Source organism: Hakea prostrata, chromosome 1 (assembly GCF_041222555.1).
Source record: "Hakea prostrata isolate BN-2017 chromosome 1, UWA_Hpros_2, whole genome shotgun sequence".
NCBI classification, from domain to species: Eukaryota; Viridiplantae; Streptophyta; class Magnoliopsida; order Proteales; family Proteaceae; genus Hakea; species Hakea prostrata.
The window spans coordinates 12,995,322-13,011,813 of NC_142600.1; the positions used below are offsets into that span (position 1 = coordinate 12,995,322).

General features: G+C 37.9%; 3 protein-coding genes and 1 long non-coding RNA gene across 5 annotated transcripts; 2 read left to right on the forward strand and 2 right to left on the reverse strand.

Moving 5' to 3' along the window:
- Window positions 1-795: 795 nt before the first annotated feature.
- Window positions 796-3,423, forward strand: LOC149027597 (replication protein A 14 kDa subunit B-like). The gene is made up of 3 exons (XM_089147130.1): window positions 796-1,054; window positions 2,217-2,478; window positions 3,006-3,423. The coding sequence occupies exons 2-3, from the start codon at window positions 2,220-2,222 to the stop codon at window positions 3,068-3,070; spliced, it is 324 nt and encodes a 107-aa protein (XP_089003256.1). The 5' UTR covers window positions 796-1,054; window positions 2,217-2,219; the 3' UTR covers window positions 3,071-3,423.
- Window positions 3,424-5,021: 1,598 nt separating this feature from the next.
- LOC149027598 (heterogeneous nuclear ribonucleoprotein Q-like) lies at window positions 5,022-11,910 on the forward strand. 2 transcript variants are annotated; one of them, XM_089164064.1, is made up of 9 exons: window positions 5,022-5,167; window positions 7,472-7,967; window positions 8,048-8,164; window positions 8,791-8,931; window positions 9,480-9,653; window positions 10,111-10,318; window positions 10,411-10,577; window positions 10,745-10,830; window positions 11,331-11,910. In XM_089164064.1, the coding sequence occupies exons 2-9, from the start codon at window positions 7,506-7,508 to the stop codon at window positions 11,476-11,478; spliced, it is 1,503 nt and encodes a 500-aa protein (XP_089020190.1). In that variant the 5' UTR covers window positions 5,022-5,167; window positions 7,472-7,505; the 3' UTR covers window positions 11,479-11,910. The 2 variants fall into 2 exon arrangements, with proteins under 2 accessions (XP_089020190.1, XP_089020182.1); XM_089164056.1 differs by having other exon boundaries at window positions 7,493-7,967; window positions 11,331-11,909.
- Window positions 11,911-11,985: 75 nt separating this feature from the next.
- On the reverse strand, window positions 11,986-13,644 carry LOC149027599 (Glutaredoxin family protein). The gene has a single exon (XM_089164073.1). It carries the CDS (start codon window positions 13,552-13,554, stop codon window positions 12,364-12,366), a length of 1,191 nt encoding a protein of 396 aa, XP_089020199.1. The 5' UTR covers window positions 13,555-13,644; the 3' UTR covers window positions 11,986-12,363.
- Window positions 13,645-15,032: 1,388 nt separating this feature from the next.
- On the reverse strand, window positions 15,033-15,790 carry LOC149027600 (uncharacterized). Its single transcript, XR_016172013.1, has 2 exons — window positions 15,444-15,790; window positions 15,033-15,351 (listed from the first exon to the last, which is right to left on the reverse strand). It is a non-coding gene; the product is annotated as an uncharacterized LOC149027600 (long non-coding RNA).
- Between the last annotated feature and the right edge of the window lie 702 nt (window positions 15,791-16,492).

The window sequence follows — 16,492 nt, forward strand, 5'->3', positions numbered from 1 at the left end:
GGAAACCAAATTAATGTCATGAATGATGTTACGGTACGCACTATGAGAGGCTTGCCAAACCCTACACATGCATTGCAATGGCACTTGAGTTGTAATTCAAATTTTTTTTTTAAAAATGGGCGTATATATACATAATAGTTTATAAATTCAAGAGGTATATATATGTAATTTGGTCTACTTTTTTATATTCTTTACACTAACAACTGCGTTTCATGTTGGTTAGCAATGGGAAGGAAATTGCAGTGCAATTGGATTTACCATGCCAACGACCGAACTGTAATTTCTAGTTAAAATTACATGATTAATAGTCATTCAATGTTTCCATTAACCATAATATTAATTTTTCATCCTCTTTGAACATATTTATTTACCCCTATAACGAGCCATACAAATATTAATTATCATCCTCTCCCCTGAATTCAAATCTCTCGGGATTTTTTTTTCTTTTTTTTTTTTTCATTATTTTCATGGTTGCTTAATGTATTTATATGGATAGTTTTAAAGGTAAAAATGTGCTTGAATTAGTTTTAATTTATTTTCCTCCCTTCTTTTTTTTTTTTTTTTTCATTCTCATTGATAATTTTTTGGTACAAAAGCGCTTTTTACCTATAGGGATAGGGATATTATATATGTTGCCAGTAGAAGTTGAACCCATGACCTTTCCACTGAGAAACAACAGGTTCCTAACCATCCTACTACTCCTCCATTTCTCATTGATAATTGGTGCTTACGATTGTCGGATGGACATCTTGACCGTGATTTCTCGTTTTAGGGTTTCACACTTTCACTAATTTGTCTTGGTAAATGACTTAACTACCCCGAAGCATACAATTTCATACGAGCGAAATTTCGTCCGAGAAAGACCTTCCATGTTTCATTTTGCCGCGAAAGCTCACCAGCGCTTAAAAGGCGCAAACCCTTTTTTCCCGCCTCCCAGCGCTCGATATTTAGAAAACCTAGACAGTTTCCTGGACGGTTGAAGCAAAGGGAGAGGGAGAAGCATCAGGGCATTTGATCTGAACTCTGCCTACTTTCAACCGCAATTTTCAATTAGGTAAGACTGGCGACGTTTATTTATCCAGAAAAGTATCCTGTGTTGAAGCCTCTATATTTTTTGGACATTAGCTTTTAATCCTTGCTTGATTAAGTTCATTTTTCTCTGCATTTAGTGGGAAATGGCTTCGATTTTTTGCTTCGTGGTCGTATTTTGGGATTTTGTCCTTCATTCTTCTGTTGAATGATTTTCTAACGAGGGTTTTCATGGTTCTTTTTATATATATATATTAAGATTAGTTGTGCTTAATCCTCCTGAACTCCTAAAATACTATTATTAGCTAGACTGATAGATTCGCCTTATAGTTTGAAATCATTTTTTTTCTTTTCCATTACTATAACTTCAGAGTTTCAAGTTTCGGAAAATATCCTAGGGAAATGTGCTGTGATATGGAAGACTTCTCACCCCCTCCTCCTCCAAAGAAACAATTTAATCCAACTCTTATGGGTTTGTCTTTCAAGTGAATGATTTGAGTTATGTCTCGTTGTTTTCCAATGCGAGAAAACGAGCCTGTTCTCCATGCTTGGAGTTTCAAATGATTGTGGATTTATCTTTTGCCCCTTTGATTTTGATTCAATTTTTTACTCACTGGTCCAAGTCTCAACTCTTTAGGTCACAGAGACCCAAATACATCCTATTCAATTGATTTTGATTTTTTATTTAACCTAATTCATTGTGCAATTAACAGTATTGGGTCTGCCGACTTAAACCTGGAAATTTTTCTTGGCTATTATTAGTATTGAGGGCATGGGTGGGGTGGTCGACATATTGCTGGAAGGATCAGCTGATTGAATCAAGAACTGTTGCCTGTAACAGTGCATTGTTTCTATAATTTTCTATTACTGAGTATCACAATACAGGTAACTAGTCACTGAGCTGGGGGAAGTCCCAGTTATCTCTCTGACTCCTTTCAGATCATTAGAATGTGTTTAATTGTCTCTTCCCGCTTGCCCATCTTGATTTACAAATGCAATGCATCATTGCATGCAGTCATTGTCATCCTCTGACCATCTTAAAATACCATTTCCTGATCTTATCAGCAATGCCATTAAAACAACTCTGGAACATAAAAGATGGTGAAAACCTAATAAGTAGTTTCTGATCAAAGTAGATCTGCAGTTTTCCATTCCCTGTTTGCCTAATGACTTTATATATTTTGTAGGATATGGATACATCTAGCCCTGCAGTGTTTGTCAATGCCGAGTTGTTGCGCTTGTATGTAGGAAGAAAAGTTCGGACAGTGGTTCAAGTAGTAAGGTCTGATGGTGGAGTTGTAATTGGTAAATCTACAGATGAACAACAAATAGTCATAAAAGGCAGCCCACCATCCGTACCTCTGACAACTTTTGTTGAGGTTATTGGCATTGCTGACATAAACCAATCCATTAATGCAGAAACTTGGACGAACTTTGGTGATACATTTGGTATAATTTTTATATCCCTTCTTTATTCTAGCTAACCAACCTAGTTTTGTCCCAAAATTTGAATTTCTTGATCATTGTGTGTATCATTTTTATGTCATTTTGTTGATTGAAAATGTCTTTGCTTTACAACTAGTTTGCTTAGTCTTTTCTTTCTTTGAGATTCATTCCTCTTTATCAGAAGGGAAAAGTTGCTTGTTTACAGTATTATGAAAGATGCTTATTATGTTAAAAAGCAGGAGCAACAATAAAATCCATATCAAAGGGTTCTTGCTGGCCAACCATAAGAATCCCCTAAGCCAGAAGGCAACTCAATGGAATATACAGGGTCAATATTTTTCATACATCTTAGTGAACTAATCATATTCCTGGCTATATCCATTTGGGACCTTAAATTGGATGGTGCATTTCCAGTGTATCATCACGTCCACATTCCCTTTTATGGGAAGTATAGATGGCAAACTTATAGTTAGTGTTATGTATATTCTTTGGTCATACTATCAGTTTGAGTTCTTTCTCTTTTTCTTCAGATACCATTTCATTCAATCGTCTATGCACACTTTCTGGTGGTGACTTTAAAAGTTTGTTCATCTAGCGAGATGCATTGAGGTTATTGGATTTAGGATTGGCGAGCTAGTACCAATTTCATCATCCTCACAATGAAAAGTGTTCACTTCTTGGGGATTGAATCAACTACAACATGCCCACACAGAGGCTTGGTTCAGTATCTTGTATGAAGTTGTATGGTAACCGTAATTTTGTCTGCTGCACTCTGAAAGATGACCCATCTTTTTTCTTGGTACTCTGTCCATATTCCATCGTCGAACTCCAGTTTTATTGAAGGTCATATGAACATCATCATGGGTGTTCCATACTTTTAGTTTTATGGTTAATGATGTTACATGCTTATTTTGGCAATGTTGCATATTATTTAGTTGTAAATTCAACTGAACCAGGAGGGAAGCTTAAGGGGAAGGGGGGGGTTAGATCTAATCTCTCTTAAGGTGGGGGGGGGAGGAAGGGGGGGGGGGGGGGGGGGGGGGGGGAGAGAAAAGAGGAAAAGGAAAAAAAAACCTTGGGGGGACAATTTAGGAAGGCAGTGTCCTCAACGTATGAAATGGCTTGATCTTAAGGTTGAGGACATGACTTGTGCCACCTAATTTGGCAAAAACAGGCATTAGAGTAGAGTGCATCATTATGTGTTTGCTATGGACAAAAACAAGGACAAAAAGCCGTTGGGCCTTTGGGGCCAGGGGGGTGTTAGGTGCCCTCCACCCCCCCTCTTACTCAATCTAAGGCTTAAACACATGAGCATTTTAAGGCTTTTGTTGAACATGGTGTGTCACCTCAATCATTTATCAAAGTTGCTATTCTTAATCAAACTCTAACATAATCATATTTTTTAACTTGATCATTCTTTATGTTATTCTTCATAGTTTTATCACTTATCCATCTTACCATCCATTTAGATCAATTGGACTTTCAGAAGGAAAGAAAATCAAAGGCAACGTGGGAGATCCAATGGTCATCCATCAACGGGTTATTTTAGATAAACAATGTACTTATTTCAATCAAAAGTAATTAAAACATACTCATGACAATTTGCATGTATTCATTATCTTCTTTCTTTGTATGTCCTTTGCACCCTAACAGTTGAGGACAATTTTGCACTCATCTTCTGACATGATCGTCAATTTGTCATAGGTGGCTACCAACGAACACGATCGACCCACTTTTACTTGTTGCTCTTGTGTACAAGTGCTAGATCAATTCATGAGGTTCAACCATAATTTACCCACAGAGTGTTAGATTTGGATGCGACAAAGTAACACTTGACCAATGTGTGATTCAAGAGGGATGCTTCTTATAAATATAATGAAGAAAAAGGATGACTAACCTCATCATTCAAGGGAATTCGGGCCAGTTTAAATGTGCAATGTTGGAGCTGGCATAGTTTAACTTAGTGATCCAAAGGGAGGTGCTAGTGATTTTGAGTGGTTTAATCCACGCTTTGATAGAATGCGTGGATAAACTATCGGTGGAATTGGACTCTTTGGAGGTCATACAGCTACTGTTGGACCACCCCTCAGGGTATTTGTCGTTTTTATCATATTCCTTCACGTGTACTCTTAAGCAAATCAATCCAGTGGGTGATCACCTAGCTCGGAGAACTCACTCTCTTGCAATAGAGACTCTTTGGCTTAGGGACTTGTTTGAGTTCTCGGTCTTGGCTTTTTTGCCTAAATAAATTATCTTTCTAAAAGAAAAAGAAAATTTTTAAAAAAAAATAAATACATACAAAGACACATCTAATAAAGCCCATGAAGTGGAATGCTATGAGTCCACATCGCTATTGGTGGGGTAGATCTGAACCTCTGCTGAGTCACGCACCCAAAAATAGAGATCTGTTCCCATCTATGCTTATGTGGATTGGACATTGGTGTTGAACCAGACTCGGTGGCAATAAGGGAAATTAGGTAATCGCGCTCCAATTGAATTTACGGTACTGCCCTTACGACTAGTAATCTAATATATGCCCGGCCAATGCATTGTGCCGAAGACCGATCCGAAGTCGAAAACCCTAAACTTATTTCTAGGGTTTCCATGTTTACAAAAGGCTTTTGACCTATCTAAGACATTTCTTCCTTCGTCGGTTTTCCTCTCTCGAATCAACCCTGCAAGACTTACTCCGGTAATCATCTTTTCTTTACCTCTCTCTCTTCTCTTCTCTTCTCTTCTTTTCTTTTTCTTCAATTCAGCCGTCTTCTTTAAGTTCGTGCTTGCAAATAGATATGTTTATCGTTAGTGCTCGTTCCTTGATTTACTGTATTCACCATATATGTGGTTCTGTATAAGAAAGCTTCTGCTACTTGATCGTATAAGAAAGCTTCTGCTACTTGATCCAATTGTTTCGATGGTTACTACGGCAAAATTATAAACCAATTAACAAATGATTGGATGTGTCAGTCAGTTGGTAGGAGGAGAAAAATTGTTTGTTTCTCGTTGGTTGGTTTTGGTTGCTTGTAGTTTTTTTACTATGTGGTCAGTTAACCATTACTTATAAACACGGGAAAGAAAAGGGTAGAAGTTTACTATTCCTTGAACAATGGGAATATTTTCGTTACCTGAAACTTGGTGGTCCTTTCGTTAGATGATATGATACACGTTATAACGTACAGGCTGTGGACTAGGTTGAGGCCTACAGGTCTAGTTTGTCCGGTGTAAAATTTCACATTTGTTTTCCATTCTCTTCAAACTATACCTGAAAACATGAACCTCATAGACCAATGGTAGAAGGAAGAAATAGTGACTTGAGTGTGAGAGACCGAGTGGACTGAAATGTTCTATGACCACAAAATTCAATTTTTAAAGAGATAAAATGCAGAATGTTGAAAAAGCTTTATTTATAGGACTTAATCACAAAAAGCAGTCTATTAATTAAGGAGTTTGGAAGTTCATCATGTGGGAGGGAGCTGAACGGACAAAGTACCAAGATCAGAGAAAACTTCTAGTTCACATTTATGCTTAAAGATTACTTTTTTAATTAAGTTTCCTCAGTAATTAGCTTCTTGGATGCATGAAATTAAACGGGAGATGGACAAGAATATATGTGCCAAAGTCACTATAGAAGATGTATTTCACATACATGATTGGTTTGTGTGGACCCTTAACATTATTTTGATTGGCTGCAACTCTGAGGACATCATGGAAGTTGATCTGTCACAGTTATCTGCATGTTAAACATGCATCTGAACAAAATGCATATTCATGGTTTCTAAACATTTCAAAAATATAGTTAGGAGTGCAGATAAGATTTGATTGAACTGTGTCAAAGAAAAATATAAATCTAGGTATATAAATTCACGAGACATCAGTGCTAATGAATGAAAAACTTTGCTTGTTATGTTCCCCCGACCCCCAATCCAATCTTAGATGAAAGAAATTGGTTTGTAAGATATGCATACGTTCCTGGTTTTCCTTCTTTTTTGTTTTTCATTTTATCAATTATTTTTTAAGGTATTTCTCCTTGGACTACACTTTGGGGAAATTAATAGGAATAGAGATGCTAGGATGTTGAATATTATAGGTGATAGATGTGAAAGTTGTGCACAAGTCAACCATCCCTGTTTTGTCTTCTCCTTTTGAGGCAAAACAAAGAAGAGATTCATCAGGAACTGTTTGGGGGTTGACTTCTTCAGCATTGTTTGCAATTTTTGGGGCTTACCAGTTCTCATGCCCCTGTGTAGGGACTTACATGGTACTTACATTATATCCATATGGCTAAACCATGAGTAACCTGGTTCAAGCTAAAGTTACTTTTTCATTGGCGTCGTGTGCCCTTATTTATGTTTTCATATATTTTTTTCCTTCTTTTTATTTAATGGTATAAAAGGATTATTGAAATGCCATAAATTGTGAACTTAGCCACATTGAACTTCTTGCTTCGACTAAAGTGGCAACTTATCGCTGATTGCTCTTAAGAGTGTGTGCATTGTAAGCCCTCTCATGTTCCTACTGTTGAGTCAATAGAATTATTTCGAATTGGTTCTTTATTTCCTTTTTAAATTGTTGATTAGATATCTTATTTCTTATCTGCTGCTTTTGTTTCTTCTCTCTTTTTCTTTTCTCTCTTGTGAATGCATTTGCCGGAATTAGATATATAAACACATAGACTGGCCAGAATTTGTTGGGCAGTGGCCTGATGTCTAAATTTTGAGAAATTCATTTCTTATTTTGTGCACCTGTTGAGTATCATCATCCTCTTGATTGTCATTCAGAATTCTCTCTTGCCTGTCTCTATTAGTGCTCTTACTACTGTTATCATCCCTTTACTGGAAATCGTCCGCTGAAATTCCTTGGATCCATTCCTTCATGGCACGGGTTCAATCGAGTTTCTTGCTCGGCTACTCCTTTTGGCCTTTCGTTTTGTTTCCACCTATCCATTTTTGTATACTTCCTTTTGCAAATGCTTCTGCCTTCCTTGCTTCCTTCACAGTTGTCTTGCAAACCTATATAGTTAGATACATAAGATGCCAAGGGCGAAAGCAAATGCTGCAGCAACTCAAAGGGCGGCGGAACCTGAAAAGCTGATGGAGATTGAAAAGCCAGATGAGCATGAAGAACGTGTAGACCTTGATGGGGACAATGATGCTGAAGAGACAGAGGAGGTTGAATATGAGGAGGTAGAGGAGGAAGAGGAGGAGGAAGTGGAAGAGGTAGAGGAGGAAGAGGAGGAAGAAGAGGAGGAGGGAGAAGAAGAGGAAGAAGAGGAGGAAGAGCCTACAGTTGCTAATGGATCTGATGCACGGGCAAGCTCTGGTGACGAGGAGATGAAAACTTCCAAGGTTTTGGATGAAGATGAAATGAAAAAGCATGCTGAACTTCTTGCTCTTCCTCCTCATGGCTCTGAAGTGTATGTTGGTAGCATTCCTCATGATGCGACTGAGGAAGATTTGAGAAGCTTTTTTGAGTCCATTGGAGAAGTCACGGAGGTAAGATTTTTGGTTATTTATTATAGTTCTCTTTCGATATTAGCCATGGTGAACTAATTATGTTGATATTGGCACCACAGGTCAGGGTAATGAAAGCTAAGGATTCGGGGGAGAATAAGGGTTATGCTTTTGTGACATTCAGATCCAAGGAATTGGCTTCCAATGCCATTGAGGAGCTGAATAACAAAGAATTGAAGGTATATGAGTTTGTTTACAGCATTCTATTGCGCAATTTGTTCCGACAGATTCTTGTGAAGTCAGATTTAATATCACCATTTGGTATTATGTGCTCAAATTGAAATAGGATAAGTTGTGTGCCTACTGGTGTTGTTTGATCCAGCTTTTATCCAGGGTTTATTGTTGACAACAATATGACAGAATTATTCTGTCCATTATATATAATCTGTAATTTGAAGTTCCTCCAAGGAGGAATAACCAACAAATCCAACCTAGTGAAGGATAGAATGTCACTGTTGATTTACAATCACAAACTGTGCTTATGGTTTAAAGATACTTTGCTTTCGGTATTTTCCTTCTTGGAAAAAATGTTATTATTGCAGGTTTGGGCTTTTTGATTCCATTGATTTGTTTACTATACTTCACTTCATAGAGCAGAATTTTGAAATTTTTTTTTTGAATATTATGTATTATTTGGTGGGAGCAAGCAAGGAAAATAGGCGACACTTAAGATCTTATGATTATGCTGTCATTGAGGCTGCCAGCATTTCTGATGCCCTCATTCTGTGGCTTTTCCAGTGAAATCTGGTATTTCAAATTAATTTTCTATAATTTCTAATTTTATTTATTCTTTCTTAACTTCCAGGGAAGAAAGATAAAGTGTTCAACATCTCAAGCAAAGCATCGCCTATTCATTGGTAATGTTCCTAAAAGCTGGGCAGAGGAGGATCTTAGGAAGATTGTGACAGAGATCGGCCCTGGAGTTAATTCTGTGGAACTTCTGAAGGTTAATGCTTTTCTTGACTACTTGTCATTTTATTGTTGTTTTTGGTGATTGGAACTTTTAATTGAATAACCATTGATCCAAATCATCAAAGGCTTGAGTATAAAACATTTTAGTTGAACTATCTTTCCTGCTCCAGTCCCTTAGAAGTGTTTGTGGTCTGGTCCTAAATCAGAGTATATCACCATGTCTGTCATGGTTTGAAATGTCAAATGAACAGTAATGATGGAAATTGACTGTTTAAAAAGCGGAAGCATGATAGTTGAACTGTATCCTGTAAATTCTAATCTTTTGATAAATCTGGAAGCTCGAGTCATTTTCATCAATTTTTAGCATAAATTCATACCATTTGTGAGTGGAGCAACCCAAGTGTTAGTTTTTAAACGTTAGAAGCCATACACATAGAAACCTTAGGTGTAATTTTTCTCCTTCGGGAAAGAACCTTAATTGTAAATTATGGAGATGCATTTCTATTATTATTATTATTATCTGTGGTTCTGGTCTTAGTGGTATTGAATTTAACTTATTATTTCATTTGTTTGTAATTTCAGGATCCGCAAAACTCGAGTCGTAACCGTGGCTTTGCTTTCATTGAATATTATAACCATGCTTGTGCTGAATATTCAAGACAGAAGATGTCAAACTCAAAATTTAAGCTAGACAATAATGTTCCAACTGTGAGTTGGGCTGACCCTAAGAATTCTGAGTCTGCTTCTTCTTCACAGGTATTACTGCCTTTCATCTGTTGGTTGCCTGCTGGGTTAGTCAATGGTTTGAGTTCACTAGATGATGCTTACTGCCAATGTTATAATCTATCTAAATATAATAAATCCTATGGTTGTCATCACCTAGTTGAATATTCTTGTAAACACATTAATGTTCTATATTTAAGAAACAGAACCTCTTTTTATTTTTTATTTTATTAAAATTATTATTTTTAAGTTTCTATAACTGCGGTAGACTGATATTTTGCTAAATCATGTTGTGTGTAAAATGGGCCTTTTTTTTTGAAACTTTGTAGTAGTTGGCACATGTTAGGCTATAAGATTCCGGTTCCCATCGAGTGAAATGCCTAGTTTTGCCAAATTTGGGGTGTCCATTTTGGGTTTGTTTCCTGATTCATTGAGAAGTCCATCGTGTGTCTTGTTAAGTTGTCTTTTTGTCTATTGCCTATTCATATAGGTGAAGGCAGTGTATGTGAAGAATCTGCCCAAGAACATAACACAGGATAAGCTGAGGGAACTATTTGAACACCATGGTGAGATTACAAAAGTAGTGTTGCCTCCAGCAAAGTCTGGACAAGAAAAGAGCAGATTTGGTTTTGTTCATTTTGCAGAGAGATCAAGTGCCATGAAGGCACTGAAGAACACAGAGAATTATGAAATAGAAGGTGATGCACGCTTCATATTTTCTCTGCCTTCTCCCTGTCCCATCCAAACTTTAGCGGTCGTGTAAATTATGTCTTTTGATCCTCCTTAACAGGGCAAGTCTTGGAGTGTTCTCTTGCAAAGCCACAAGCAGATAAGAAGGCTGATGGAGGAGTGAATTCCCAAAAAGCAGCTTTGCTTCCAACCTATCCGCCTCGTGTTGGTTATGGTTTGCCGTATGGTGCTGTTGGTGCAGGCTATGGTGCTGCAGGATTTGCACAGGTGAAATACCTCTTTGCGAATATTGTGTTCTTGATTCCCCATATCTTTTCTCCATTTTAACTTTTGTGGGTAGCGGATATGACTTTGCTCTTTTTGAAGAAATAAACTTCTGAGATGATTGAACTGCGCTTGCATCGTTTCTGATATGGATTGATTCTTTCTTGCAGCCTCTGATTTATGGCAGGGGACCTACTCCTGCTGGCATGGCGATGATGCCGATGCTGTTGCCTGATGGACGGATAGGATATGTCCTGTAAGCACACATTTTTTAGTCCTATGATTTACAATTTTTACTGTTCAATGTAAAAAAGGCATCTTTTTGTAGTTCCTACAGTCTAGATAATTTGACAATGCCAGGTATAGAAAGCTAGCACAAACTTTACTAAGTAGAATGTGGACGTGAATTTGATTCTTGGGGTTTACACATTCTTTACTCAGATTTTGAAATCCACAAGTCATTTGATCATGTGCTGAAAAAATGATCCATTCCCTGGGAGGCTAATGGATGGATGGTTGGTTTGGTGTGAAAACCTTGGGTTCTCCAAATTTGGAAGTATCCCGTTACAACAAATGGACTTAGATTAGAAAGGGTTCAAAAATATTGGCTGTGGGTTCTGGATTGCTGTGTACCTTTCTCTGAGCAAGGCTTGATTTTCTTTGGCTTTCTAAGATTTCTACAGTAGCCAGTTTCTGTTCCCATCTGTAAAATATTTGCCTCTGATATAGCGTAATATGTTGTGTCACTTGTTGCAGGCAACAGCCTGGAGCACAGCAGCATGTCCCAGCTGCTCAGCAACAGCAGCAGCAGCAGAGAAACAGCGGCAGCAGGAGCAGTGGAAGCTCAAGTGGGGGAAAGAAGAGTAGCGATAGTGGCCGTGGGAGTCGATACCGGCCGTATTGATTTCAAACGGATGGGTTCTGTTTGGAAGAGTGAAAAGAGCGTCTTCTGTATTAGCAATATTTTGCCAGTCATGGAGAGATTTGTTCCAATTGTAGGACTGCAGTAGCTGTGTTGGCAGGTTATGGGTAGAAGGGTATTAAGTCCTGGGTTCGACTACAAGATTTGAACCTAACTATCCGGATCCATGTAATGTAATACACAATTTTTAATCGAACCGGTTGTGTTGAGAGCTCGATTGTTAATTGCACCCGTCGATGCCAAGGCATGAGCAGCTAAGCTAAGTTATTTTTATTTTGTTTGGGTTTGATATCGTTGTATTCCTGATGCCCAGTTTTAGTAGGAAAATATTTCTCAAGAATTGCAGTGTTTGTGTATCTCATTGAGTGTGGTGCGTCAGTGTGCCGTGAATGGTGTTCCTGGTCGTGTAGCTGGTTCTAATGGTCAATTTCATTGCCAGTAACGACGTATAATGTAAAAAGAAAGATCACTTGCATCAGACAACCTACAATGTATATTTAATATATTGGTACGCAGGTAAATGGCAGATACACAAATTATTTGAGAAATGGAACATTTTAATTTTCAGGAGACAGACTTGGATCGGACGAACCCATACCTCTAAAGTGAGGTTCAAGCACTCCACAAGATGAATAACTGTTTCGTTATTACATTAGAGGAAAGAAATGAAGGAAATCATGGTAGAAGTGTACACAAGAGCTCTCTACTCAATAAGGAATCTCTAGAGAACTAAAGAAATCTTGAAATTTCCTTTCTGGGGCAGGTAATTTGACGAGCATTGGATCAAACCATTTTCTCTGTTGCCAACTAAGGAATCTTCAGATTTCCTCTCTGGGTCTCTGAGGAATGATAGAGCTGCAAAATTGTTCAACAACAGATGGGGCATTGTATTAATCCATTCTCATTGCAACCTACACACTTAACCATTTTCTTGCTGTCTTCATCCAGGATTTTCCGGCTTCCACTGCAATCCATACACATTACGAACCTGATGCCTCCACAGCCTTCACATCCCGCTGAGGCTCTTGGAATCCCACCAAACAAGAAGCCCAGTTTTCCATCTTCTTCCATCTTCACTATTTCTTCAGCTCCTCCAATCAACCTTCCTTTGACGAATACTACAGGTACTCTAACCTCCTTTTTACCCATCAAGCATCTTAATTCTTCCCGAAACCCAGAATCCATTGAAATGTCTCGCTCAATCATGTGGACATGATGAGATTGGATCACGGATCGAACGCTGTTGCAGTCTTCGAAAGTTTTCCTGATTCCTCTCAACGTGGTTGTGTAGATGACTACTGCATTTTCGCCGCCTGGGGGGCACTTCTTCTCGAACTGTTCGAGCACAGAGACTCGATTTGGCGCCTTGCTAATTCTGGGCTCTGGAAAAATCATCTTCTTAATCTGCTCTTCCTCTTCGCTCAGTTCTCTCTCGGAGGATGCAGCAAGAAGCTTTGGATCAAACGGGGGAGTTAGAATCTTTCTTGAACTGGAAAACCCTGAGGGGACGCTCAAACCATGCTTCTTTAGATCTAGAGGGTTAACCACGTTCTTGGGTGTGGCATTCTGTAAGTTTTCTAAAGAAGAAAAAGGTGTCAAAACCTGTTTCGGACTTCGTTCTGGGCGTCCAACTGTGCCATCTTCTGCACTCTGTCGATGTGTATTCTCCTTCCCTGCAGTTCTTTTCTGCTTCTTCGAGGAGTTGATCCAGTCGAAGATCTTCGAAGGGACACTCAATTCCACATCTACTATTCGTGATTTGGGGCTACTTTTGGTCTGTTTTGATACGTGTGTTCCATCTTCGAGATCTTTCATTAACTCCCAAGCATTGATGACTTCAGGCTCTGTCGCCATTCCCTTCCTCCGAAGTTTTGGGGGCAAAACATGAGGGGGAGACATCGTCTTCTTGTCTGGTTCCTTGACGAGTTCTTGGTCGAGATTGAGTACTCCGTAAGTGCTGGAAGTGAGAGACACGACATGATTCGTGTAATGTTGTTCATTGTCAAGGAGTTCTCGATCGAAATCCTCCTTGACTGCTTTGGACGCAACACAACCCATCTATCTGATCGGATACAACCGCAAAGGTTTCTCTCCTTTCAGTTCTTTTTCTGTGAAACTTTCTCTTACATTAATGGATACCACGACAAGTGCTTCTTTTGAATCGATAACGGGTTAGTGCCCGCAACGGTCATAAAAAAGGAACCAACGGTCGTAAAACATACAATTTTTTTTTTTTATTGGGAAATGTATCACTGTAGCCTACGTCAGGTTTCTCTCTCTCCCCCTCTCCTCCCAGTTCCCACCATGGCATGGCAGTCCTGAAGATATTTTCCCTTCACTTATTTTATGAATTTAGTTCTTTGAGTACTTGAATACCATGTCAATTTTATTTTCTGGTTAAGAAGTAAATTTAAAAAAAAAAATTTTATGGAGAAAAATTAAATTTTAATCTTGATTCCCTGGTAATAATGAATACTTACCCCATACTAATGGATCAAGGTAGGATTTAATGCCAAGTTTTGGGGAGGATCTCCTGACTTAGATATCCGATCATAGAATGATAGAATTAGCTAGCACCTCTAATATTTAACACCTCCACTAAATGTTGGATTCTCAATTTTTCTTTATGGAGAAAGGCACATGAGTATGGGAATCAATTTGGTATGGTAACAGAAGTCAGTATAATATTAAATACATTTACCTCAATATCAATATTGTATTGTAGACTAGCTGGTATAAATATTTCATATTGTTCTTGTATCAAGTATCATATTTATTTGATATAAAATGGCATTAATATTTGATATTGTATAGATTTTATTTTTATTTTTAGGTACATAAACATAACAGAGTCAAGGACTCAAATAGATGAAACTAAAACTCAAACAGAACACCTATCAAAATTCCCCTGAAGGATTGCTTCTAGCCATGTTTAAACCTGATTTATGTTCCTGCCTACGCGGGTATCCTTGTGCAGGCACAATAATATGACACCTGGCGCACAGAAAAATAAACGGTTGGATGGATGGGTACTTTGGTAATTAGACTTATTAAGCCCAAAAGCTTCTTAGAATTACAAAACCTAACCCCTCATTGAATCAAAATTTATAAAAAGTGGGCCGTAAGAAACCCTAACTGCGTTGCTTTCATCGTCTTCGGGTACATGACTGATATAGGGTTAGATGAATAAATTAGACTTCATTTGTAACCATTGATATTTACTGGGGGAAAAAGAAACTGATTTCAGTTAATACGGAATCAATTGGAACCGGAGATTTCGAGAATCGTGGCGGTTGCGTCTTTGTTGCCGGAGAATTTGTGATCTTGAAATCTATCAAGAGAGCAGACGATTGAATCCGATTGTACCAATGAAGTCGTTGGATTTCTCTTTAGTTTTTTCAAAGAACTGAAGCTTCGTCATCGATCAAGCACTTTGTTGCTGATTCTACCGATGCCCTATCGTTGTTTGAATGGCAAGTCGCACAGCCTTGACGATCCTGCAGAGACGAAGTGCAAACAAAAACAGAAAAGATCGATTCAATAAGTTGGAGATCATTTAACTAAACGCAAGTTATAGTTGTCTTCAACATCAACATATAAACAAGAATATAAAATGCGATACAGAAGAAGGGGAAAACAGTTCAAAAAACGAGTTCATCCTCTCCGTCTCCGTTGCCTTTGACACTTCAATCATTTTCGATGGTGGCTTGATGCTTTACATTCCACCGGTAATAAGCTTTGAATATTTTCTTTTTGAAAATGGCACCGACAAGAATCAAACCAAAGAAACCCCACTTCTTCATCCCTATTTTGCCCCGTTCTCGTCTGGAGCTTGTAACGTACACACACTCTCTTCTACAAAAACAAATTAGTTTGAATCAAGAAAAAAAATATATAGTTGATTATGTTTACTATTGCAGGTGATTCCTAAAGCATTTCGGCAGTACCTAGTTGGAGAGAACTTTGAAGAAGGAGAAGCCTTCTTATTGAGAAACCATCATCATCTTCATGGCAAGTCATGGCCTGTGAAGCTAAAAGGATTCTGTTTCCAAAAGGGTTGGACTAATTTTGTGCGAGACAACGATCTTCAAATCGGGGATTTCTTGGTTTTTGGGTATGAAGGTTCCGTGGTCTTTGATGTCATCATCTTTGATTGAAGCAAGGATTACCCACCTCTACATCTTACAAAGAAAACTCAAAACAAGGGTAAGATTTTAGTTTCATCTTCCTCCCGATGGAGAAAGAGGATGAACCCGTTCACTAGAAATGAGAAAACCAGGTAACAGGGGTTAGGTTCAACAACCCTATTTTTGTAAATTTTGATTCAATGAGGGGTTAGTTTTTGTAATTCTAGGAAGCTTTTGACTTAATAACTTTAATTACCAAAGAACCCATCCATCCAACCGTTTATTTTTCTGTGCGCCAGGCGCGAACAAAAATCCTCCAAGATGATAATCAACTCAACTTCAAGCACCTAAAAGTTGTGAAGCTGCTCGGCAAAGCCTCCATGAAAGCCTCCCTCCTTGGTACTGTATAGTTTATTTATCTTATTTTGTTCATATTAATATCAATTAAATATTAAGAAAATACAAGTATATCATCATAAAAAATTTACTTGGTATATATAGTTTAAATTCCTACTAGTAAATCATATAACCAAGAATTGACACCTTTAAATGCAAGATTGCAAGTCATATTCTGATGATATAAATTATCAAAAGAAAAACTAGAATGATGTGAAGAACATGTCAAATATCATTTTATTTTTTGATAATATTTAATTACCATTGGATCTGGTGTATATATTGAGGTCATGCATAAAATTGTAAAGTAATCATAATAAGTTGACTGATCTGATCATACAGAAGTGATTTTCTCATGTATGGGAAAGCCTTCTAGAAGCTCACGAATGCCGGATTAGTTGTTAGTCTACCAATGACAACTAAACCTTTTCTCTTGGCTTTTCTTTTCCTTTCCTTTATCCTTCTTTTTTTCT

What these genes read in the sequence shown, in the direction of transcription:
- LOC149027597 (XM_089147130.1), top strand. Translation starts at nt 2,220, where the DNA reads ATGGATACATCTAGCCCTGCAGTGTTTGTCAATGCCGAGTTGTTGCGC. An exon ending in GAACTTTGGTGATACATTTG is followed by an intron (nt 2,479 to 3,005) that starts GTATAATTTTTA and finishes CTTTTTCTTCAG; the next exon opens with ATACCATTTCATTCAATCGT.
- LOC149027599 (XM_089164073.1), bottom strand. Translation starts at nt 13,554, where the DNA reads ATGGGTTGTGTTGCGTCCAAAGCAGTCAAGGAGGATTTCGATCGAGAA.
- LOC149027598 (XM_089164064.1), top strand. Translation starts at nt 7,506, where the DNA reads ATGCCAAGGGCGAAAGCAAATGCTGCAGCAACTCAAAGGGCGGCGGAA. An exon ending in CCATTGGAGAAGTCACGGAG is followed by an intron (nt 7,968 to 8,047) that starts GTAAGATTTTTG and finishes TTGGCACCACAG; the next exon opens with GTCAGGGTAATGAAAGCTAA. An exon ending in GGACGGATAGGATATGTCCT is followed by an intron (nt 10,831 to 11,330) that starts GTAAGCACACAT and finishes CACTTGTTGCAG; the next exon opens with GCAACAGCCTGGAGCACAGC.